General features: G+C 40.7%; 1 protein-coding gene across 2 annotated transcripts in view; it reads right to left on the bottom strand.

Annotated features, from left to right (window-relative positions):
* FN1 (fibronectin 1) overlaps positions 1-25,708 on the bottom strand; it is a 65,829-nt gene extending 40,121 nt beyond the window's left edge. For both annotated transcript variants that reach the window (XM_028151053.2, XM_028151064.2), the window contains exons 1-18: positions 25,561-25,708; positions 24,468-24,596; positions 23,404-23,541; positions 21,935-22,066; positions 20,858-20,995; positions 17,561-17,719; positions 16,271-16,462; positions 14,926-15,105; positions 14,117-14,293; positions 12,921-13,073; positions 11,563-11,691; positions 10,389-10,532; positions 4,191-4,312; positions 3,489-3,666; positions 2,890-3,066; positions 1,654-1,782; positions 1,457-1,546; positions 308-502 (exon numbers count right to left, since the gene is read on the bottom strand). In XM_028151053.2, the coding sequence (XP_028006854.2) occupies positions 308-502; positions 1,457-1,546; positions 1,654-1,782; positions 2,890-3,066; positions 3,489-3,666; positions 4,191-4,312; positions 10,389-10,532; positions 11,563-11,691; positions 12,921-13,073; positions 14,117-14,293; positions 14,926-15,105; positions 16,271-16,462; positions 17,561-17,719; positions 20,858-20,995; positions 21,935-22,066; positions 23,404-23,541; positions 24,468-24,596; positions 25,561-25,708 (2,710 nt within the window). The remainder of the gene's footprint in view (positions 1-307; positions 503-1,456; positions 1,547-1,653; positions 1,783-2,889; positions 3,067-3,488; positions 3,667-4,190; positions 4,313-10,388; positions 10,533-11,562; positions 11,692-12,920; positions 13,074-14,116; positions 14,294-14,925; positions 15,106-16,270; positions 16,463-17,560; positions 17,720-20,857; positions 20,996-21,934; positions 22,067-23,403; positions 23,542-24,467; positions 24,597-25,560) is intronic.
* Between the last annotated feature and the right edge of the window lie 522 nt (positions 25,709-26,230).

Here is a 26,230-nt window from a genome sequence, read left to right as displayed (position 1 = left end):
CACAAGAATTTTTAAAACATACAATACCTGACTGTTTAGTCAGGGGACCTCTTTTTCCCTTAGATTGTCAAATGAAAAACTGACACCAGCCTATATAACAACAGCTGACCGGTGTGAATGAATTAAAATTATACCTATTTATTTTTTGCCACATTAGCAAAAAATATATTTTTTGGTGTGCAGAATTTTAGTAATTAGTTTATGTGTGCCATGAGATAAAAACTGCTGCTCCACCAAAATGAAGATTAAAGCTGTTACCTTATTAGATCCTAGGAGATAAGGTAGCTGGGTAATGTCTCTCAGTTACCTGGACGAGGGACGCCAGTGGTTTCCTGTTGGATGAAGACAGGAGTACTTTCTTGATTTTCCTCCACAGCATAGATAGTGATGTTATACTGAACGCCAGGCTGCAGGTCACTGAGGGTGACGGAGTTGGCAGTGTCAGGAAGGTTGAGTTCTGTGCTACTGCCTTCAACTGAGGGTGAATACACGATTCTGTATCCTACAGATCCATGAAGGAAAAGTAAGCTGGGTTAGCTAAGAAGCAGTGGTTCTCGGAAAGTCGACCCTTTCAATGCCGCCACTTCTTTTAAGAACCTTTAGTACAGAGATAGGAATAGCCATGCAAACCGCTTTAATAATATTCTTGAAGACCCGAGAGCTTTCATAAATGTCCTGTTAAACCGGGTCTTCTCTTTATGCTCTAGATCAGTGGTTCTCAACCTTTCCAATGCTGCGACCCTTTAATACAGTTCCTCATGTTGTGGTGATCCCCAACCATAAAATTATTTTCGTTGCTACTTCATAACTGTAATTTCGCTACTGTTATGAATCGTAATGTAAATATCTGTGTTTTCTGATGGTCTTAGGCGACCCTGCTAGCAGTTCTCAACCTGTGGGTTGCGACCCACAGGTTGAGAACTGCTGCTATAGAGCCTGAGACCATCGGAACCGCTGCTTTAGAGCCTAAGACCCCTAGCATAGCACCACCCAGCACGGTCTGTGCCGTTAGGAACTTCAGAGACAGTAGAGTCACCAAATGAGCTAAGTACAAAAGCAATTCAGCTACCTCATTAAGGATAAGTCTTAGAGTGAGATTTTCAGAAAAATTAATCCCCTTCTACGATGGGAATGCCTGATTTCAGGAATCAATAAACTGGCTTTAGAGATTGTGTGTGTGCATGTGTAGGGGTTGATAAAATGGATTTGAGGGGAAATGATCCAAAAGAAAGTAGAACTGGAAGACTTGAAAATAATCACATTCTTAATTAATATCACACACACACACACACACACACACACACACACACACACATACACACACCTCTACCCTAGGCTAGCAATTATGTAGGAGATTAGAGTGATACCCCGGTCCTCAGACCAGAATCTGCTCCCTCACCCCTTTCTTATGCCATCACGATTAACATGGCAGCCAGGAAGAGGAAGCTGAGCTGACCTGTGATGGGTGCCTGGGGTCTGCTCCAGCGAACAACAATTGAGGTGTCATCAACTTGGTCCACAGCAGGGTTAGGAGGGGCATCGGGTGCTAACAAAGAAAAAAAGGAAAACAGTCAGAAAAGACTGCTATAGGTCTGCTTTACAAAAAAAAAAAAAAAAAAAAGACTATTTTGACACCAGGTGGTACACATGTACCTGTTGTCTGTGAGGTAGACAGGATCAAACTCTGCTCTCCTTCCTCGGATATCTGATAGACATTCACAATGTATTTTCGGCCAGGCAGCAGGTCGGGGATGTTCACAGAGGTGGCCGTGCTTGGAAGGTCTTTGAAATAAAAAGGAAAGGTTACTAATCAAGGATACCAGTCCCTCAAATGAATTCACAGCCCAGGAGAAGAATATTTTAAAAATGATACATTCATGAGGGGCAGGGGGAAGACTAGAAGGAAATGTACTCATGGATACTTAATAATTATCAGTGCACACTGGGATAATTTTTCTTCCTACTTTTTCATTTTTTTCAAATTGGTTCTCTAGAGATGCATAACTTTTGTAATCCACTCATAAATGTGTGACCATAGTCCTCTTGTAAACAAAGTAACTAGAAATCAGAGCAGTGGTTATGGGTAGGGGTGATGGGGAGTGAGGTGGGTGTAGTCAGGTGGGTGTATTCACTTTATAAAAATTCACTGAGCTCTATATTTATGATCTGTGTACTTTTCAGTATATACTGAGTGGCCAGATTATTATGATCTCTGAACGCATAATAATCTGGCCACTCAGTGTATACCCTATATAATAAAAGGCTAATATGCAAATTGTCCCCTCGACCAGGAGTTCGACCAGCAGGCAGGCTGGCCAACCGCCCATGTCCCCTCTCCCTGGCCAGGTTGGCTGGACCCCACCCATGCACGAATTCATGCACTGGGCCTCTAATGTGTGTGTGTGTGTGTGTGTGTGTGTGTGTGTATGTGTACACACACACACACACACACACACACACACACACACACACACACTGAGTGGCCAGATCATTATGCATTCAGAGATAATAATAACCTGGCCACTCAGTGTATAGATTATTCTACAATCAAATTTTTAAAAGGCCCCTAAACATGAGAATTTTGAAAAGCACAAAGGAGGTTACCGTGCACCCCCAAAGCTAACATTTTCTACCACAGTCTTCATACTAGCAACTAGTGTCTGGGCAAACACGTCATGCAGGTCACATCAGGGACCAGGAAGCTATGAAGCTGGCTCAGGAAAAGCCCAGTGCAGTCCTAGAAAGGGCTGGTCGTTTGCCTTTCTCATACTGGAAGGTATTGCTCAGACCGAGCTGCCAACTAGTTCTGAAGCTCACAGACCCCCTGCCTGAGTGCCGTCTCCTAAGCAGGGCTCCCCACTCCCAACCGGTCTCAACACTTCAGCTTACCGAGGTACTGTGGCTCGTCTCCCTCTTCGCTCAGCTCATATTCCACACGGAACCCTGACACAGTGTCTGAAGCTGAGACCCACGAGACCACAAAGCTGCTGGCTGTGATTTCAGTTACAGATTCCGAAGTGGCCACAACCGGAGAAAGGGGCGTTGTCTCTCCCGTCACGGTGTTGCCTAGAGTCACAGAAAGGGGAAAGAGAGCCTTAGCCATCGAGAAAATCTACTATCGTCTGCAGAACATGATTCTTTTTTGTTAATCCTTCCCCGAGAATATTTTTTCCACTGATTTTTAGAGAGAGTGGAAGGGACGGGGAGAGACACAGAGAGAGAAGCATGGATGTGAAAGAGACATATCGATTGGTTGCCTCTTGCATGCGTCTTGACTGGGGCCGGGGATCGAGCCTGCAACCAAGATATGTGCCCTTGACAGGGGACCCTTCAGTCCATGGTCAGGACCCTCCAACCACTGAGCTAAACACGGTAGGGCTAGAATATAATTTTTTTAAATGTGAGTGTGATCCTTGGAAGAGTATGAATCCAGAGGAAAAGCTGCCGGAGAAAAACTGAGGCACAGACAGGGTGGCTGTGGTACGTACCGGTCACGGGGTTCGTGCTGGTGGTGGTGAAGTCAAAGCGTGTCACCTCTTTGTGGCCATATTGCTGGACACTTATGAGCTGCCCCTCATATACCACATTAGGTCTCAGGCCTTTAATGGTGTAGGAGTTTAAGTGACCTGGAATGGTGGCCTCCTTCCAACGGCCTGGAGAATTTTTCTAAAAATTAAAAAAAAAAAAAAAAAATCACACAAATATTCACAAGGAAGAATATTCGGAGATGATTGTGGCATAATCTTATCTAAAGAACTTCAGAGGGTCAAAAGTCAGATTTTAAGAAATGACCACTTAGAAAGTAAAATAAAAGAGGAAGATATTAACTTAGCTGTTGTTTTTCTCCAAACGATGAAAATGACACCAATAGTTTTTATCCTTTGATACAGTTATAAAATGTATGAAAACTTTAGATTCTCTTCCCACGTTGGGGAAGAATAATTTTAATCATGATCATTCCTAAGTCTTTGCTAAGAAGATCTTTTTAATGTAAAGAAATAAGTTTTTCTAAATACCAGAAAAGCTAAGCCTGTATGTCAATTCATCAGATATTGTTTTGTCATTAAATAAATATAAATGTTATATGGATAGTTAATCCAATCTATTAGCTCAAAATCTGAAGGAAAATAATTTCAGCACCTGTCAATTTCAGGAGACTCAGTGTCCAAGTTTTGGAGTGGCATACTCACAGGTTTCCATCGGAGAATGTACTTGGTAATGTGGGATGGTTCGGGCGCATTCCACTGGATGGGGTGAGAGTTGGGATGGCTGGGGGTCTCTGTGATGATTACTTGGACAGGACCAGAACCACCTGAAGATGAAAATGTGAGATTTGGTTACCTTAGCTATTCATTCACTTCAGCTTAAAATTCAGCGCCCATGGACGGCATCACTAAAAATAGTTTGGCTTATCAGTAAATGTGAATATATTAAGAATGATTTGGAATCAACCTTTTACAGATTGACACTGGAAAGAGAGCATCACATCATTTTTTAGCTGATAAATTATCGCTTATCGTGAGAACTGCAATCAGAACTTTTTATGACAAATAAAATACATTTTTTAAAAATGCCTCTTAGCTTGCTTTCTTCTCCATTTTCAAAGTAAGAATTATAAGAAACTGTGGAACTGTCATAACACAAATAACATAATGCGGAGTACCTACAGATTTCATTTAGTTATTATATTTAGCTTCCTTGAAGCAAATTCTGGTTTGTGGAAGCTCTCATCAAGAATGAATCTGCCACCTCAGAAGGACACAGCATTCCAAAGGCCATAAGGCATGATGTAAAACAAACACATTCCTAATTGGGTGGACTCTTAGACAAATAGACAAAAGTACTAGCTAGTTAAAGACAGTTTTATTTCTCATCTTTAAATGCACAAACTATCTGTAAACACCTTATCATTTTGCGAAAAATGTTATTTTATTTTTATGCAGTAATTACCCTCTACAAATCATACTATTGTTTGGTCAAATTATTAAGAGAAAATTTTTTTCTAGAGCAGCTATCAACTGAAATGACATTTTGCAGGACACACTAAATTCAATATTTCCACATATTGATTTAAAGTATGGTTTTAGTTTTGCTTTTAAAGCAAAATAAAGGAAGTGTAATTAATGTCTTAATAGTGTAGACACACTTCAAGGTAATAATGAATTAGCTGAATAACTTACACTAGCAGAACAGAACACTATCTTTTTCTTAAACACTGTCATTTTATGACATCCATCAATGTTCAACTTATTAGAAATAAAAGTAAAGTTCCTTATAATAACCTTTCCAAGAATTTCTAACTGCCATTCTGTGAAACAGAGCAAAATTTTGGGCATTTAATAAAACACTTCACCAGATCAATCAACAGATGTAGGTTTTCTGAAAGCTCTTAGAAAATAATATGTTGATTTCAAAATTATCTCTGCTTTTAAATTCTCTTTCAAACTTTCACACTGGAAATAATTCAACATTGATTGAAGACTAACAAGTATTTTTTGAATCTTAAATTCATTTCTGCAAGAATTTCCAAGTCATATGAAATCCAGAATTCATGTACAAAATTCTCAGTTTTTCATTCTAAAATGGTATGTATTTCCCAGAACATGGCATGTTTGTTCTAATCAGTTGGCAGAAGCCAATAGCATGTCCCTCTTTGAGTCACTTTCTGTTCATGAAGATGCTCATAGCCCTAGCCAGTTTGGCTCAGTGGATAGAGCATCAGCCCTCGGACTGAAGAGTCCTGGGTTCGATTCCGGTCAAGGGCTTGTACCTCAGTTGCAGGCTGGGTTCCTGACCCTGGTTGGGGCGTATGTGGGAGGCAACTAATCGATGTGTCTCTCTCACATTGATGTTTCTCTCTCTGTCTCTCCTTCTCCCTTCCACTCCCTCTAAAAATCAATGAAAAAACATCTTCATGTGAGGATTACCAAAAATATAAAATATCTTTGCCATAGCCGGTTTGGCTCAGTGGATAGAGCATCAGTCTGTGGACTGAAGGGTCCCAGGTTCAATTCTGGTCAAGGGCACATGCCTGGGTTGAGGGCTCAATCCCCAGTAGGGGGTGTGCAAGAGGTAGCCGATCAATGATTCTCCCTCATCATTAATGTTTCTCTCTCTCTCCCTCTCCTTTCCTCTCTGAAATCAAGAAAAATATATTAAAAAAAAGATGCTTACAAATGCAAATGAGTTTTGAAAGATAAACACTGAAGCAAAGTTTTAGAGATGTGATGATTTAAAGTATTACTTCCATGCAAATCAGTAACTATAGGAATATTGTGTCCTTACATTATTTACAATAATTGGCATAAGGTTGTTTAAATATGGATCCTTCCCAGAAATCCTACTATAATTTCCTCATATAAAGAGATACGTGGTAGGTGTTTTACTTAGTTTGGCAATCATGATTCTGAGAGGGAAAAGTTTATGATGCTATGGAATATATATTGATCCCTAGCCTAAACCATGGACTTTAGGTGACAATGATGTGTCCACGTTAAGTCCACCGACCGTAGCAAATGCATGACTCTGGTGGGGATACTGACAATAAGCTATGCATGTGTGGCGGCAGGGAGCATAAGGGAAATCTCCCTTTCAATTTTGCGGTGAACCTAACACGGCCCTAAAAAATCTTTAATTTTAAAAAACTGATGATGGTTAAGTGTCTATTAAGATGAAGTTTTAGAAAGGCAACACAGATAAACTTTTCCTGCCCACCTTTAAGCCTAATCATGCACCCATATCCACCAAGAGGATCACAAGGGAGAAGGGAGGGAAAAGTAAAGGTGACTTAGTGATTTTCACCTCAGTGATGAGCAAACCTACAGAAGTTTCTTTTCATATATATATATATATATATTTTTTATTTCGGAGAGGAAGGGAGTGGGAGAGAGAGAAACATCAATGATGAGAAAGACACATCGATTGGTTTCCTCCTGCATGTGCCCCAACCAGGGGCCAGGGATTGAGCCTGCAATCGAGCTACATGCCTTTGACCTGAATCAAACCCGGGACCCTTCAGTCCACAGGCCAACGCTCTATCCACTGAGCCAAACCAGCTAGGGCAGAAGTTTCTTTTCTTTCTAAAACTACAGGCACTGGTTTGAAATTCTGTTTTCAATGTCAGCTTGTGGCACAGCTCCCAGGAAGGGAACCGCACTGAACACAAAGGGGAGGTCACACATTTAGCACATTCTTGTCCAGGAAGTAGAGAGCCTGTGCCCATTATTTGTAAGGTCAATTAAATTCCTATTATCACTATACTCTACCTTATGCTACCTATGATGGAAAACAAAAAACCTGAAAATGCTGACATCATTTCCACCATTTAGACTTAAAATTCTGATAATCCTTTCAAAACTGGTGAGTCAGTAAAACTTTTTAAAAAATTATCCAAACTGAACAATTACCATGGAGAAAACTTTACTCCTTCTCTTACTCATTATGATCGGCCTAGCAATAAAATAGTTCAGTAAAGATATGATACAAATCATACTTTAAAAACTAGTCTAAAATGAATAATTTCCAATAATGGTGACCCTGGAGAAGTTAAACATTTATGGGTTTGCGACTCAGTTCTTTTTTCCTGTTTAGTTTGCTGAGCTCTGTGCCTTCCTAGTTGTTTATTGACACACCAACTGCCTCTTATCTTCTGTTAGTTTGAACGACTCAACAGGTCCTTGGTCGGAGGAACAGACAGGGCAAGGCTCAGAGACAATCTATCGGTAACCTGCTGTTCCTTTCTTCTTCCATATTCCTGGAGTCCCACATGCAAATCACGAATCACTGAACAAACTAGACATATGGATAAGCTGTGTACTGAGGGGACATGCCAGGCCCCTCGCCCCTAAATCTCCTCTATGGTCAATGGACTGGACTGGACCACTACCCTTTTTTAAAGAGTAGTAACAGGCTGGGAAGTGTTACTCAGTGGTTGAGCGTCGACCTATGGACCAGGAGGTCATGGTTTGATTCCCGGTCAGGCCATGTGCCCAGTTTGTGGGCTCGGTTCCCAGTGTGGGGCATGTAGGAGGCAGCTGATCAATGATTCTCCCTCATCATTGATGTTTCTATCTCTTCCTCTCCTTTCCTCTCTGAAATCAATAAGAATATATTTTAAAAATAATAGAGTAGGAACAAGGTGGACATGTAAGACTCCAATACAGAAGGGCTCCTTCCCATCTAAGCTTCATCTCTGACATGTCCACCAAAATCCTTCCAGCCAACAGTGACATGAAGTTCCCTCAAAACCATGAAGGAGGAAATGACTTTCAACAGATTGCCACCCCACACCAACAGCCATAAACATAGAAAGTAGAAAGCATTATCATTTAGAACATTCTACCTTCTGGCTGCATAATTAAAGAAAAGAAAACCCAGTTACTACTTTCTGAACCTACAGTAATTCTGCAGCCAAATTTTTAAAAATTACTAAAAAAAAAAGTAATGATTCGTATACTCAAATTCACCATGAAATACAATCTAGAGCCAGGTCAATCTGTGCTCTGAGCCTGCCCAAAGCAAAATCACCTGGGCAGCCCTGACAGTGTGTAAGGTGTGGGGAGAACAGGATCACTTCCAAGGTCATAGGAAGAGTGTGTCTGCATGCGTAGTAATCAGGATCCCAGAACATTAGTCTGTTAGTGTGGGAAGGAACTTTAAGGGCAATCAGCTACGATCGCCTCATTTTACAGACGAAGGAATAATGAGTGAAGCTTGGTATATGTCTCTTCAAAAGCACAGAGAGAGCTGGGACCCATGCTTTGGTGAGCACTGCCTTTCGCTGGAATGTTTCATATCTTGTGGTCAGGGACAGTGAATTTCTGATCACATGATGGAGGGATTCAGTTAACTTATTCTTAATTCCTGTTACAGGTACATTCTGAAACCCTGGAAATCTCTGTTTCTATTTCTGAGTGTAGGCCATGTTTTCAGTCTAAAGGTAACAGGAGGCTTTGCATTTCAGTAGTTGCTCAAATAACAGATGCCTAGCAATTGACTTTCATAACTCAATACATTTTATTATAATTAATCACTCAGTGGAAACTAAGTTCAAATTTTCTTTTCCTAAAATGAATGAACAAAACCAGTATTCATTCATTTTAATAATGCCCTGTGACCTGAAAACCCCCCAGCAATAAACACTTGAGGGTATTTGAACTGTGTGGGTGGAAAATTGACCTCGTTACTCAACTCTTGACCCAGGATACTTTGTTCCACACTCGAACTGATCAAACAAATTGAAAATTTTGGCCAAAACTGGTTTGGCTCAGTGGATAGAGTGTCGGTCTGCGGACTTAAGGGTCCCGGGTTCAATTCCGGTCAAGGGCATGTACCTTGGTTGCGGGCACATCCCCAGTGGGGGGGGTGCAAGAGGCAGCTGATCAATGTTTCTCTCTCATCGATGTTTCTAACTTTCTATCCCTCTCTCTTCCTCTCTGTAAAAAAATCAATAAAATATATTTTAAAAAATTTTTTGACAAAAAGCCTAGATGGAAAGTAGGATGAAAACAAACCCTATATTGCAGCAGTTCTCAACCTGTGGGTTGCGACCCCTTTGGGGGTCGAACGACCGTTTCACAGGGGTCACCTAAGACATCCTGCATATTAGATATTTACATTACGATTCATAACATTAGCAAAATTAGTTATGAAGTAGCAACGAAAATAATTTTATGGTTGGGGGTCACCACAACATGAGGAACTGTATTAAAGGGTTGCGGCATAAGGAAGGTTGAGAACCACTGCTATATTGTATTTCACGTAATTTCTCTATACAACTTCTCTGTTAAGAATCATGACATAAAACACTAACCCCTTACTTACTCTCAGCACAGCTCACTGTTTGGTTTCTATCCCTATGTATGGATGTGAGATGAAATCAGTCAGAATGTTTTAACCTAATAGAATGTTCTACAGTTTTAAGAAACAAATTATAGCCCAGCCAGCGTGGCTCAGTGGTTGAGCATTGGCCTATGAACCAGGAGGTCACGGTTTGATTCCTGGTCAGGGCACATGCCCGAGTTGCAGGCTTGATCTCCAGTAGGGGTGTGAAGGAGGCAGCCAATCAATGATTCTCATCATGGATGTTTCTCTCTCTCTCTCTCTTTCTCTCCTTCCCTCTCTGAAATCAATAAGAATAACATTTTTTAAAAAGAAAGAAAAATACATTCAGGCACATTTGCACACCTTCCATACCTTTTACTTGACTGGGGAGAAAGGAAAATCATTTTTGTCAAAAATTCAGCTGATGATTAGACAGTGATATAAGAAAAGGATGGAAAAGGAAGGAGATTTTTAACTTAAGCATCAGAATATTAATAAACACTGATGCTGCCCTGTTTTTATAACCCAGCCTACAGTTCTCACTTTGCAGTAATTGAGCTACTCACCTGGATAGGACTGTAAAGGTTGGCAATGCCATTCCCCAATGCCGCGACCATAGCAATAGCACTGGTACCTGACACCATGCCCATACTTCTCCCAGGAGTCTCCAATTTGATAAAATGTTCGGGTTTCTGAATCTTGGCATTGGTCTAAAATATATAGAAGTAAAAGTTAAGCAGCCTTGAAGACTTAAAGCTACAAATTTAATTTCAGTGTGCTAGAGCATTCATTCTTACAGTTTCACTAGAAACTGGCAACTGTTCTTACAAATACGTGTTGCTTAAAAAATACTTTGTTCATATCTTTTACTGTACAGAACAATTAGTAGTAAAAACAAACAAAAAGGTACCCATGGGGGGAGATATTTATTTCTAAAAGAACAATATTTCTAAATAAAAATTTGAAGGTTTAAATTTCAGTATATATTGATAGGCTGAATAGTTTGAGTAAAAAATGACATATATTTTTACCCATATTAATGCAACCGATTTCCCATTTGAATAGCAAGGACAATATGTCAGTTCATATACTTTCTCAAACTTTAGTGGATTTAATTTTACATGCAAATCAATGAACCAGATTTTAACTGTGGATACTTGCTGAGCAGTTTCTAAGAAAACCTCTCGGGCTTCTCCCCCAGCTTTGGCAATCTCGGGTCAAACAAACTCTAGTATCTGATCAGTTTGTTTTCTCAGAGAGTAACCTGTCTCTTTTAGTAAAGGAGTATTAATGGATTACCTCAAAGCTGGTAACATAGCTTGTTTAAAGCTCAACCTTCACTATTTGCTTAGCTCCATTATAAAGGGCAGCCAAAAAAAATAAAGTATTTGGAGGGAGGTATTTACTGGCCTAATCATTTGCCCACGTTATTGCACCATCAGCAAAGGGCAATTCTCTTTCATAACACAGACTATCTTTATGATTCAGAACTAAAGAACGAATTGCATTTAATTAAAATAAGTTTGTATTTGTCACCAAATTCAGCAAAAATAGATGACGACCAAAATCAAAATTATATATGGTCCATGATGAGAGGAAAGACTTTGCAAACCTCTTTGAGAGTCACTGACCAAAGTCTGAATCCAGCTTCAATGATGTAATATCAAATCGCTCTCCTAATTTGAACCTTGCTAACTATTCTCAGTTGCCAAATCCATCTGGAGAGACGAGGCTACTTACCAATGGGATCACACTTCCATCTGCCCCGGCCCTGACCAAAGCAGGTACAATTCAGCATGTGCCCCTCTTCATGACGCTTGTGAAATGTGTCATTCACATTGTAAGTGATGTCGTCCACAATGCATTGATCTATTTAGGAAACAGTGGGATGGGTGGAGGAGAACATTTTTTTAGGCTTCAATGATGAAATTTTAAAAAGCTATGCTTTTCAAAGCACACAGTTCCTTCCACTAAATTATCAAGACCTCTCATTAAAATAACTTTTCCAGAGGCAGAGAATAAACACATTTCAAAGCTTAGTCAGTAATACAACTTCTGCACACAAAAAGAAGTCTCCCGTATAAACTAAAGAATGTGGTAAAATACACTTTCTTGTGGAAAGCCCATTTTTTTAACAAATGCATGTCTTACTTTTGGAAAAATTCTTGCTTAGTTGATAATGCCCTTTAGATCTCTGTCTGTTATGATAAATGGGAGGAAGATTAAACAGACTTATATACAGCACCCAGCATAGTGTGATGGTGGGGGTGGGGAGATACTTGGATTTGGAAAAGAAAATGACATCTAGAGCATTCATAAGGTTAAAAAAAAAAATCATGCAAACTCTGTTTCTAACTCCCTGAGAGATCCTGAGGAAATTACTTTCTCTCTTCAGGTCTCAGCTCCTCCATCTGTAAAATGAGGAGCTGGTCTGTCTGCCTTCCTACCAGGGTCCCTCTCAGCTCTGCAACATCGTATGTCATTCTCATTACTCCCGGATTGTGTTACCCGCTGAACACACAAAAATGTTTTCTACAAAGTTCAGGCCAATGTCAACACATGAGCTACATGGACTACTTATTAGCTCACAGTGCTCCCCTGTATCTTACTTTTTAAGTGAAAGAAACAGAAAAACTAAAATAGTTTTAATAAATCAATACCCCTATATTCCATACCTGGGTCTAAAGGGGAAAATCTTACCTGGACAAAATAAATCGGCCTCTCTATGTATTTTTCTCCTTAAATCTGGATCTGATCTTACTATAGCAAAGTATTTTTTCTTTACAAAAATTACTCAAACTTTTCTGGACATGAATCCAATGGCATAACAAAACACTAAAGGATCAAATGATCGTGATGGAGCCTTTGAAGTCATCTTTTTGGCTCAGCCTAAGAACCTGAATCCTGGAAATGTTTCCGAATCGCTGGGCCAGCTTTTCTTAACTGGCTGTCTAAAATGTGAAACTCATCCAGCACAGTAGACTAATGTGATGGTATTACACATCTCCTCCTTTTGGTTAAGTACAACTTTTCACATCAAAGCCGCACCCTCTGTACCCTTTATCCTCTCAAATGTTTTCACTCATAAGTAAGCATACCTCGGAGCTGGGAGTAGGCGACACAGGTCCATTCCCCACGACCATTCCCCACACATGTGCACCTCATCATGTGCCCCATGTCATGCTGTTTATCCCACTGATCTCCAACACGGTACATGACCCCTTCGTTGGTCGTACAGATTTCTTCGTGGGCTGTTTGGAAACGGATGAGAAATGTACAAGCGATAAATGGTCACAAGTTCTTAAAATGTACGCAGTATTATCGGTCTAATTTGGTTATCCTACAAGCTCTCACTTAGAAGTCTTGTGTGCCTCGAAGAAATCTCAGTGCTGCTCTGTGCTCGTATAGAGTCTTGAGTACCAGAGAGGAAAGCGTAGCGCAAAGGAGAGGCGAGTTGCAGGAAATACTTACAAGAAGGGTAAGTGGACGTTAAACCACAATGATCCCTACACATTCACTCAAAGGGTCTACATTATTCTAGAAACCTGGATTTGATGACTGCTCCATAACTTTCTAGTTCCACTTTATTCTAACTCAAAGGAAAACTATGCGTATGAGTATGATTATTGAACTGTAAGCTTCAGCATGTTTTTCTTCTAAATTCTCTTTGGTTGAAATAAGAGAAATAAAAGTAAGCTGTTTTTTGTTTCTTTTGTTGCCTCATTGTCAAACTTGACAATGAAATGTACAGGTTTTTTTGGTTCTACAGCTGGGAAATCAAATGTAATCTGTGGGACTCTTGAAATTTGAAAACAAATAAAAGGCACTGGTCCCCCTTTCTTTATTCATTCAAACTAGAGCCCCATCCCACTCTTAAAAAAAGATCACTACTTGTCAGAAAATAGAGGTTTGGTCATTTGAGTATTTAATGAAGGATAGAGCTTATGCCAGTTAAGCCAAAATCATGTGTACATATTGTCAGGTCTGTGCCTCTCAGTCAGTTAGCTACATTTGATATATTTTAAGTTACTCAGTTGTGTGCTCTATACAAAAGACAAATTTGTGCAAAATTGAAATGCGAAGACATTTTGATTGTATTTATATATTTTTGGACATTAAAGTATATCAATGGAATATTAAAATTATATAAATAATTACGTAATTCATATAAATGTATTATATCACATCAAGTTGTTTGCGATCTCAAAAATTAAGTGTTAATGGGTAAAGTAGTGTAAAGTGGCCACTGTTCTGTCTTACTCGATAAATGGTGTCTATAAGGGCTTCCTCTTACCAGCCATGGGGCAGAATCCAAACTTCTGGTCAGCGTCATAGTTCGGTGTGGTTCCACACCATTTCATGTTGTCTCTCCTGCCCTCGGAAGTACAGTCGGTGTAGTTGTGGTTGTTGTACAGGAAGGGGAAGTGGCACAAGGCGCCATTGGAATTTCCACCTCGAGTTTGAACCAAAACTGCCCAGAACAATAGACAAAGAGGAAGAAAACATTACCACTGAGCTTTCCAATGTGCACCGGGGAATGACGACAGAAAGGCTCAGAGAGAGCCAGGTCTCTGCAGCTAATTTACAAAGAGTCCATCTCAGAACAAAAGCTGCCTGATAATAGCGTTCTACGTTTCCTTCACCTTTTGAAGTGTGTTCACCTTTACATTCAAAATAGATTTAAGTCCAATTTTCACTCACATTTTCCCCAGCCAAACAAACATTTAAATGATCACTTTGAATAAAACAGTGTTTCAACCAAAAGAGAAACAAAAATACTCAGTCATCCATTCTGCATATTCTTCAGCCCTGTGGGATTACATCCTGGCTTTAATATACCAGCATCTTTAATCACATCATAAGCCCGATGTGTCAGAAAGAAATGAACTGGTGGCCCTTTCCCTTGGTGTCATTTCCCAAGGGTACTAGGGACCATGGAAAGATCTTCAACTGCCAAGTTACTCCACGTCTCTTGGGTCCAGACTGTAGAAAAGTGATACTTCTCATGCAGCCTCAAGATTAATGGCTACATTGCTGACTAATAAAAAGAGGGCATGAGAAATGGGTCTTTCTCACAGCTGTGTTTTCCCCTGGGACACTCACCAGTCTGGTCTGTACAGAAAGAATATTTCTGGTCTTGTTCATAATTGGAAGTCGTGCTGCACCAGAGATGTCCATCCTGTCGCCCTTCGGTGGTGCAGGAGTAGAAAGTCCGGCCGTTGTATGTGAATGGTAAGACACATGGCTCCCCGTTGGAATTGCCACCGTACGTCTGAGTGACAGCTACAAGCATAACCAAAAGGGTCTTGATAAATAGAGCTGCATGGATCTGGTAGCTGCATATTCATACCTTAAACTAGAGGCCCAGTGCACCCTTGGCCTGGCATGTGGGATTGGGCCGAAACCGGCTCTCCAACATCCCCTGAGGGGTCCTGGATTACGAAAGGGCCCAGGCCAGGCCGAGGGACCCCACCAGTGCATGATTGGGGCCAGGGAGAGACATGGGCGGTTGGCCAGCCGGGGAGGGACCATAGGAGGGCTCCAGGGCATGTCCGGCCCATCTCCCTCAGTCCCAATCAGCCGGACCCCAGCAGCAAGCTAACCTACTGGTCAGAGCATCTGCCCCCTGGTGGTCAGTGCACATCATGGCGAGTGGTTGAGCAACCTTAGCATATCATTAGCATATTACGCTTTGATTGGTTGAACAGACTACTGGACAACTGAATACTTAGCATATTAGGCTTTTGTTATATAGGATTAGAGACTGTGCTATAAATATAGATGATCATCTGTTGAGTTTCAGACAAAATGCACTCCTCAGAAAGCCATGCCTTTTGTGGATAGAGCAACATTTGTTTCTCTGCTGATGTCCTTTGTTACCACCTCTGCTGTCATGCCTTAGTTTCCCCATTTGTAAAGCTATATTAACACAGGTTAATTAAGAGTGCTGCTCAAAGGATACTGGAGGGATATGCATGCCTCTGTTGGTGGCATAAGTATTAATACATGAGGTTATTCTAGGGATAACATTAAGTGCATTAATTATAATTGCTATAGTTACTAACTACCACTTTTGTAGCCCAGAAGAGATGCATTAGATGTTGTTAAAAGAAGTTTACAAACCTCCAGAAATCTGAGATTTATAGTATGAAGTATGGATGATTAGTTATTCAGAAAGCAACCCTCTTATAACAACAAAGATAGTACACTTAATCTTCACTACAAAAAAGAAAATACATAGATTAAAAAGATTGGAAGAAAATGTATCAATGCCAATCCTGACTGTTATCACTGGTGGTAAGATTATAAGCTTGTCTTGTTTGCTTTATTTAAAATTTATTTTTATTTTTTTTTATTTTTTGGTAAATAAATGTACTATCTTTCAAAAACTAAATCATAGAAAAGTTTTCAGTACTGTTTTTTTTTTTTTTTTAAAGATAAGGCAGACCTGTCTCTTGGCAGCTAACTCCATTGCCCAGGCAAGTGCAAAGCATCTGCTTATTTCCTTGTGTCTTCAGCCACTGCATCCCTACTGAGTAAATCACACCACTGTCTGTGATACAGTGACCATATGGAGGAGGCTGGGGGTGAGGCTGAGGCTGGAAAATGGCCATTCGAACATCTGTGACGGTGCCAGATCCTAAGGACATGAGAAAGAAAAGTCACAACATTGGACAAGAGAAAAGAACTATTTTCTGCAGTAGGGATCTTTAGGATCCCATACGGATCACTCTTGAAATCCACATTGTTTCTGACCTAAACGTAGAAAGAAATGGCTCTCCCATTCTGCATTAGTTTTTGCATTCAGCCTATGCCAGATGGTCTCCACCTTCCAGCTCAGCTGGAGCTACTGGGATTATATTTCTAAATCACAGACATTATTTTGCCACTTAACAGAGCAGTTACCTTCAACAACTCTTTACCCATCCAGGAAGCTCATAGGCCAGTGATGGGCAACCTTTTGAGCTTGGTGTGTCAAACTTCGCCAAAAAACTGAGCATAACTCGGGTAGTGTGTCACTTTGAGGAAAAAACATTATTTCGCAAATGTTTCATCCTCAAGAGCAGCAAATGTTTCATCCTCGGCTGAGGCGGCCGCATGTCATCAGAAATGGCTACGCGTGTCAGTGCTGACACGCGTGTCATAGGTTCACCATCACTGTCATAGGCCATACCTTCACAACTCTTCACACCTGCCTTCATCCCAGCTCACTTGTGACCACGTCCTTCTTGCTCTATGCCTTGTCTCTCTGAACTACCCATCATTCCCTGCTGTGCCCTGTGCTGTCCACATGCTCTTCTCTTCACCTGAAATGGTCTTCTTCACCCTTCCTGTCTTAGCAGCTACAATAAGCCCAAAATATCTGGGCATTTCTCTTCCTGACTTATTTTGAGAAATCCCTGCTACTCTGAAGCAGACCCCTGCCATCTGCGTGGCTCTGGGCTGATCAGAGCATGCCCTGAGCTGCCACATAGTCATCTAGAAGTTGCCCCTCCTTCCACATTTTGTGAATCTGTTGTGTGTGTTTTTCCACCTAAGATCCATTTTTATTTCATCTTCATATACATTTAAAACTTAACATTAAAAAAAGTTTTAACAGCTAACAATCAGTAAATGAACTCAGCTTACTAGCCCAAACACTGCAAATCATCCTTGAATGGCATGTCAAGGGAAAGATGGATTTGCAGGAACATTTTTGGTAACACGATCCCGTTTCCGCCCAGCTCACTCTGCTCACCAGTGGATGTGGTCTGCAGGGATGCGTGCCTTTCACACTTCCACTCCCCTCTGCCATTGCCTGTGCAGATGCACTGGAGCAGGTTCCCCCGATTGTCCTTCTTGCTCCAGGTATCCCCGATTCTATAGGATGTCCTAGTGTCCTGATCGTTGCATCTGTCTGTGTTAGAAAGGAAGCATTCAAAGATGTGAATCAGGTCAAGCTTGCACATGCTCAACTGAAACTTTAAAGATATATACAGTAGTTTAAAACTTGATAAGTTGCCCTAGCTGGTTTAGCTCAGTGGATAGAGGACTGAAGGCATCGATTCCAGGTTCGATTCCAGTCAAGGGCACATGCCCAGTTTTCGGGCTCGATCCCCAGGAGGGGGCGTGCAGGAGGCAGCCGATCAATGATTCCCTCTCATCGTTGATGTTTCTAGCTCCCTCTCCCTCTCCCTTCCTCTCTGAAATAAATAAAAATATATTTAAAAAATAAAAAATAAATGAAGCTTGGTAAGTTATTTTTTGATATGTTTCTATTTAGCTGTGGTGCCACAGGAGCAAAACTTCCAAACAATGGGATTATGTTTGTTCCAGCAGAAAGAGAGCTATGGGATTTAATCTAGTTCCACTTCTCTGTTTGCCAAAACACTTTTTCATCATCATTCATTCGTTATTTTATTTTATTATTTTTAGAGTTTTAACATTGTTCTTTTGGCCAAATTCATTTTCTGGCTTTTGATCACCTTTGTCTTTTCTTTTCAGGCACTCCCAATAATTGCTGTATGTGACCTGCCTTTCAATAGGGGACTTTCTTTAGAAAACTAGGAGCAGTAGGGAGGCAAGTAGGTTTCAAATGGTCTTGGAGAGAAGCCCCAAAGAAGCTAGAAAAAGACAGCAGCATCCCTTTCTTCATCTGTCATATGAAAAATTCAGGGGGTTACCAACTTCTCAGACTATGTTCTCCATCACCCTCCTCCCCCCTCTCACACACCCTTATTTAAAACACTAATAAAATGACCTCTTTTGAATTGCTTAGTGTTAACTCTGCAATGGAAAAGTGAGATTACAATTGTAAAATGATGTTTTATAACTAAATTACCATCAGTCTATGTGTTCAATTATCTGTCAAATAGTTTGTTTCAATTATAATCTGGCTTTGCCCATATGCTACAATGTGAGTATAGAAGATTTGATTTGTTTGTGTCTTTCTGCACTGGGTGAGAGAAAAATAATTGGACAGTTGATGTAAATTCACACAAATATACACCCACATTGATCTACCACAAGAACAGAGAGCTGAATGAAGATATGGCTGGTTACAGCTTTTTTCCAAAACCCCAGCTGAAAGGATTGTCTTCCCTTGAACCTCCATAGCACTATTTTCAGTATTCATCTTGAAGTTTTAGTATTATGCTTTATAGAAGATGACTATCTAGACCTCTCTCATCTCAACCTACTTACTAAGTGCTCTTTGAAAGTTGAGTTAATATCCAATTCATTTTTTCATCCCTGCATCTTCTGGTACAAAGCAGGGTATTGAATTATTTCATAAAACAAATGACTTTTCTTTGAGAAACTTTCCCCAACTTGCTATTAGAAGAGTTTTAAATAACAGATGAGAGTTTAAGTCAGACATCTAATTTGTCTTAAGCTAAAAACATTACCACCAAGGTCTTGGAAGTCTGATGATCAAAATAACATTTTAAATGCAAAAGATCTAATGAACCATCAAGTTTCTGGGAAAGATTTGGTCATAATCGTTATTACTTTCCATGAGAGATTTAGTTTTTGTTAGCAAAGAATTTAAATTTGGATGATGAACATTTGAAGATGGTTAAACATTTTAAGCTAGATAAATGAAATAGGTCAAAATATTTAGATTTTATTTTAAAGTTATTTATAACACCCACAGTTAATGGCTATTTTGCTTCTATAAACTCTATAGTTGCTGTTAGTTTGAAGTTTCAAAACAAAACAAAACATGTTTTGAACCGCTAAGGCAGGGGTGGGGAACCGTTTTTCTGCCATTTGGATATTTTATTTATTTTTATTTTTATTAATATATTTTATTGATTTTTTACAGAGAGGAAGCGAGAGGTATAGAGAGTTAGAAACATCTTTGAGAGAGAAACATCAATCAGCTGCCTCCTGCACACCTCCTACTGGGGATGTGCCCACAACCAAGACACATGCCCTTGACCGGAATCGAACCCAGGACCCTTCAGTCCGAAGGCCGATGCTCTATCCACTGAGCCACACCGGTTAGGGCCATTTGGATATTTTATAACATCATTCTCAGGCCATACAAAATTATCAACTTAAGCCCTACCCTGTTTTTCCCAGTGGTTAAAGCATCGGCCTGTGGACTAAAGGGTCATGGGTTTGATTCTGGTCAAGGGCACATGCCTTGGTTGCAGGTTCCATCCCCAGACCTCCCCTGGTCAGGGCCTATGTAGGAGGCAACTAATCAATGTTTTTCTCTCTCTATCTCTCCCCCTCCCTTCCACTCTCTCTAAAAAATCAATGGAAAAATATATCCTCAAGTGAGGATTAACAAAAAAAAATTATAAACTTGAAAATTAGCCTACTATGTTTGGTCAAACATTTAATTAACTCGACCCTAATGCCTTGGCAGGGCCAGACCAAATGATTTCTCCAGCCTAGTACAGCCCTGGGTTGACACTCCCTATTTCTGCCTTAAGGCAACAAGCAAGGTCAGGAAGCCCTAGAAGGAGCAGTAAAGCTGTCAGGTCAGTTTTTTTTAGCACTACTAAGCTTATGTAGGACTTTGAGCAAGAGACACTGTCCTTAACCCACAATAGACACATCATTTTAACCAATGGGATAAGCACTTTTTATTTCCACCAATTTTGCTTATGAATAGGCCTCATTTAAATGTGAAACATAAGGAAACCTAAAACTTTAGAGCTTTGCTCCCTTCTATGTCAATAGTACTCACATGCTCAAATATGCATTGGCACGTTATTTTAATGACTTCTTTGCTCTTAATACTTTGAAAATATCTCAGTGATAATTTAGATTAAACATTTGCAACTAATCTTCATGCCCACAACACATTTGGCTTTTATATGAATATTAAGGTTCCTAGTAGCTGAGAGTCTTTAATGAACAAAGATATTTTTTAAAATTTAGTCTTCCTGGAAGAAGCAGAATAGGTTTAGTATAGAACTTTTCTTGACATTCCAAAGTTACAAAAAAACATTGATGTGTTGGGTATGTTCTAAGTGACATCACATTACATTTCTCTCTGAGAATCCAGAAAATCATCTTAACATGCAAATCTAAAACATACTTCTAGAGGTACAGGTGATGCGTCCGCTGCCTTCTCCCAGACAAGTACAATCCACCATCATCCAGCCTTGATAGGGCTTTTCCCAGGTTTCCCCGACAACATAGGAAGTCCCAGCAGCGTGGTCAAAACATTTCTCAGCTGTAGGAAAATGTGGAGGAAAAAGAGGGGGGAAAAAGCTATTTCAAATTGTGCCATCTCCCCTGTAATTTAAAGTGTATTGTGTAAGCAAAAATCCAGCCACATGTTTTAAGTAGTACTCTGTTCTAAAAGAAAAGCATGCCCTGTAACTAAGCACATGGTAACCAAAGCAAAAGAAAGCTCAAATTGGGCTGGCAGGCAGAAACTCTGTTCCCCTAGTAAGTATATGAACTGTATATTTTCAGCTGGTATTCTTCTTCTTCACACCAGTATTTTAAGTGAAAAGGATCTATGTATATGTCCAGTCTGTAGGACACGAAATGTGCAAAATTCCAATCTAATTATGAATGACCAATTATGAATGCCCAAAAAAATGACAAGAAAGCCTTTGGAATATGGATTTCTGTAAAAAAGAAAACACAACACAAAGGAAAATAAAAGCATCTGAATTAGAGAACAATAGTGAGTAAAATTTATAGATAGAAACTTTTAAATTTGGGATTGAGACCAAAAGAAACTCTACAATTTTTATTTTGAAACAAAAACATTTACTAAGGTGTGACAGAGCACACACAATTTTTTGTTTCAGTCTAGTATGTTCCAATAAAATGTCAAAAGTATCATTTTTTTTCTTTTAAATAACATATCTTGACCAAGGAAAACCTTAGATGAGACATTAGACAAAAGAAACTTCTTCCTAAACCTTTCAACTTTATCTTTTGCTTTTGAAACAAAATTAAGACAAGACTTCTTTGCAGTGAATATTTTTTATCTGATTCTTTAAGACTGGATTATAAAACATTTCATTATTTAAAGTAAAATTCCCATTTCATTATTTTTTCCATTGGAATTCAGATCTCTTGTTCATGTGGAGTTTGGTTCAACCCAACATCTTGACTGTGCATTCCCACCCCTCATTCGTCCCTAATAGTCACACACCTATGGGCTTGCAGGTCCATTCTCCTTTCCCGTTACCAAGACACACACACTCTAACATGTAACCACCAGTCTCATGTGGTCTCCTCCAGGTGTCACCAATCTTGTAGGACTGACCCCCTTCGTGGCAGCGGTCTGTTCATGATTAAAAAAAAGAAAATTAAAGAGAGTGGGACAAAAAAAAAACATTAAGAAAGAAGAAGAAGAAGTAGTCTCATGTTCTACCCAGAGTAGATACTTAGGTTAGCCACTGTAAGTATTCAGAGAACAGCTTTCCCATCAGAGACAGGGGAAAAATTAACAAGTCTGGTGACTTGGGGTCATTCAATTAAATGTTTTGTTTAAGCACAATGGGAAACCACAGAGAAAAATGAATGGCAAAGAAAGAGGTCATAAATCCTGGTTCCCAGAGGGACCGCAGGAAATTGGGTCCTAAAGCAGAAAAGCAAGGCTGGCAGACATGACCTCCATACAGACACAGCAGGTTGAGCCTGAGACTAATTCAATGAAAACCCATATTGGGTATAGTATTTCAGCTTTTGGAGTGTGGAGAGTCTGTGTTTTATCCTAGGTTACACATATCATTTTGGCAGGAAGCAAATAGATGTGTGCATAACAAGTGTGAAAAACCAGGTACTTTTCTAGGCTGTTAAACACGTTGGCACATCTCCCCACTAGTATGGACCACTGACTCTTAATATTTGCCAATAAATTTGGATAAACCCTAACGTTAAGTATGGGGAAAGCACACTGGGCCTATTCACAAGGGACTGTCTTGTTCATTTGGACATAACTTTTTAAAGTGACTTAAAGGATGGATTAAAAAAAAAGCAAATGCTATGTTAATAGAATCCATTTATATCACAGAGAATCATACTGGAAAGACCTCCTGAACTAAACTGCAATTGATGAGAGTCAACCCAGTCCCCAAAGTATCCTGGAAATACTATTAAGCTAATCATTCCACATTGTCCCCGGGAATAGAGAGATCCAATTCCTGGGTATAAACTATTGGTCACAAAGAAACTAGACTGTTTGAATGGGATATAAGAGGTCTCTGCATTGCAAACAAGAAGAGCAGTCCACACAATGGAAGGTTCACTCTTCATGACCATCTTCCAATCATTGCAGATAATCACATGATCAGTCTGGCTTGAAGATGCCCAGGAATGTAAAATGGGCAACTTCTCTAAGTACGTCTTATTGGAGTGGAACCCAGGAGATCCACTTGGTTACACTGTGTACACGTACGCACACACACACACACACACACATACACACACACTTAAAACCACACTGATTGTATCTGTGCTTAGAGACATCCCCCAGAAGCACAGGAATCAGTTGGGTGAAAACATAACAGTACCTGGTCACCTAGAATAAATCCCAAAATTAGGGATATCCAGTCATCAATAACAAAAAGTGACAGTAATGGAGAAATGCATATTTATGGTATTTTAGCATCATCTTACTTGCAATGGTACAGCTTATTCTTCTTCGACCAGCCCCAATACAGGTACAGTCCCAGATCATGGAGTCTTTGGGACGCTCATAAGTGTCCCCCACCCGGTAAGTGTTCCCAGTGTACTTGTCAAAGCAAGTCTCTTCAGCTGAGGGGAGAAAGAAAGTTCACATGAGTCTCACATATGTAAAAGCCTTTCTATTCCACTAACCTCATCCAAAGGAGAACTCGCTTTTCCACTCTATGAGCAACATGGTACCACAAAAAGGTTTTTCGTGGGGTTTTTTTTCACAAAAAGTTTTTAAAGATTGAAGTGAGAGACCTAGAATTTACCTTAGGCTCTCATAAAGCCTTGACTTTTGATCTTTGGCAAGTTCCCTAATTTTCTGTAAATTCATTTCTGTTGTAAAGGATTCTCAGGCCCTAGGAGAAAGCCATATGCAGTACTACCTGAGGACAGGCTAGATGGTGAAGGACTTCAGATTCAGATCTCTGACTCAGAGAGTCCAACCAAGGCAAACAATTTGAAGAGCCCAACCCCCACCAGGCACAGTCACTTGTTAATCCTACTATTCTCATCTGTGCTGCTCTGTGCAAGTTGCCATAATTTACAAGCAACATATCAATGGTCCTAAAGAATGAGAACTTTGAAGCGGTTAGTGGTTTTGTGTAAAAAAAAAAAAAAAAAAGTCACTTTACATTATAATGCCCAAAGTGTTTTCTGGCCCATAATCTTATTGTTTAAGATTTAAAATTACTTTCTAATAAGTTAAAATTTTATAAGTAAGTGTTTTTGGAGGAAGAATACACAAATCTTTTATTTTCTCATCAAAACCTTTGGGAGAGTAAAACAGAAAGACTCTAGCAATTACTTGGGGATACAATTTGTTCTTTTGTTTCAAAGGTAAAAGTAACATGTAAAAAGCAAATATTAGCAGTTATTTAATGTTTTTAAAGAGGAAATGATAGATCATCCTACTGAAGAACTGGTGTACGTATTTTTACCACCAGTGCTAAATTTAATCAACAAGCGCCACTTCTCCAAGAAGTTACAAGAAACTCCCCACCACTTACCTTCAGGTTTGCTCTCGCAGTTGAAGCCTCGGCTCCCTCCATAACAGGTACAAACCAAGGTATTGCCCAGGTATGTGCGTTCCCATTGCTGGTTTATCTGATAGTGATTCCCGTTATCAAAACAACCAGCTGTAAATGAACAAAAACGTTATTACATTTGCACCCCCCCCCCTTTCTCCAGATTATGGAATTTTCTTGCACAATTAAATTGATGAGCCAAAGCAACAAACATAGAAAAATAATTTAATCTTCAGGGCGGGAGGAGAATGAAAAGCAATATTGCACTAAAATGCAGAGGAAGAAACTAGCTATCTAAAGATTCAACCACAGTTTGTACACGTAGATATTTAGGTATTCCTCCCCACCCCCACCCCCCACCCCCCTTTCTTTTAACTTAGCTAAATGTTATACAATGATGTCATTTCCATCTGGCCAGGGGTCGACATCAAGGAAGAAGAAACATTTTGAAAAGCAGATAACTACAATTGCATTTTAAAATATGCAAGGAACTTCCACGATCTTCTTGGGTAGTAAGTCAAGAGGACAATTTTAAGCAGTTTCCTGTAGCCGAGGCCAAAGGAGGGTGTGTCTTTGAGAAACTGGAGTAGGAATTCTGATCTCCGTTCCAGGAGAAGTGTCCTGAGGGGCCCCTAGGCAATGCAAACTAAATTGCCTCGCATTCAAATTTAGTTAGGAACTGAGCTATGTAGCTACCTTCTTCCCACCCATGTTGAAAATATTTAACCAGTTATTCAGTAACGCAGAAAACAAGGAAAGACCACACTAAGCCCCAAAGGACGTGTAAAAGCTTGCATCACTTTTCTCTTTAAAGGTAAGTTTTGATGAATTCACAGGAAAACGACCTGAACGTGTAGAGCTGATAAGAGCACAGGAGCCCCTGTCCTCCAACGTACTATCCTAGGCCCGCAGCACCAGCCTGCTCAAACCAATGCCTTTGGCGTCCTCAGTCGGTTTCTCATTAAGGCGAGCACACACTCCGCGCGCGCGCGCGCAAAACTTCATCCACAACTTGAGTTGGGTTTCTGGTCCCATCCCTGCGCCAGCCAGTTTCAGCCCGCGGGTCAATACTCACGCTTGCTTTGGCTGACAGCCACCGGGGACGGGGGCAGGATCATTTGCTGAGCCTGCCTCTTGCCCCTCCAGGTTCCTGCGGAGGGCACCGCTATCCCCAGGGACAAGGCGGCCAGAAGCAGCAGCCCGGGCCCCGGACCCCTGAGCATCTTGAGACGGTGCGGGGAGAGACGCCCTCTCCACGAGGCAATAGCCACCAAGTTCAGTTCTCTTCCAAACCTACGGGGGGAGTCCCTTCCAGTGCCCCCAGGGGGTTGATGCCTTAAAGCAGGTAAGGGTCAGAGGATGGGGAAGGGGACGGGTGGAGGGACAGAGGGGAAGGAAAGGATGGAGGCAAGTTGTGCCTGCAGGTCCCGACTCGCGCTTGGGGGCTCCCTTTCCTCCCCTTGTATGGAGCTGCCGGCGTGAGCGGCCGAGACGGGGCCGCCGGAGGTTTATATGGGACCGTCCCCTCCCGCCCCCCGCGAGGCCCCGGCGTCGGGGAGGAGGGACCCGCCCGACTCCCCCCGCCCCTTCTGCGGCCGCGGCCGCCGCCGACCGCGCGCCCATTGGCCGGGGCTCCGGGTGACGTCAGGGGGACTGTGGGTTCGCCGCGAACAAAAGAGATGCTGATCCTCCGCCAGGATTGGGGCTGGAGAACTTTTTTCGGTTTCCTTTGCGGTCGTCCAACT

The sequence above is a fragment of the Eptesicus fuscus genome, chromosome 11, assembly GCF_027574615.1.
Source record: "Eptesicus fuscus isolate TK198812 chromosome 11, DD_ASM_mEF_20220401, whole genome shotgun sequence".
Lineage (NCBI taxonomy): Eukaryota > Metazoa > Chordata > Mammalia > Chiroptera > Vespertilionidae > Eptesicus > Eptesicus fuscus.
The sequence above is the reverse complement of the archived record's forward strand: the minus strand, read 5'-3'. Positions and strand labels throughout refer to the sequence as shown.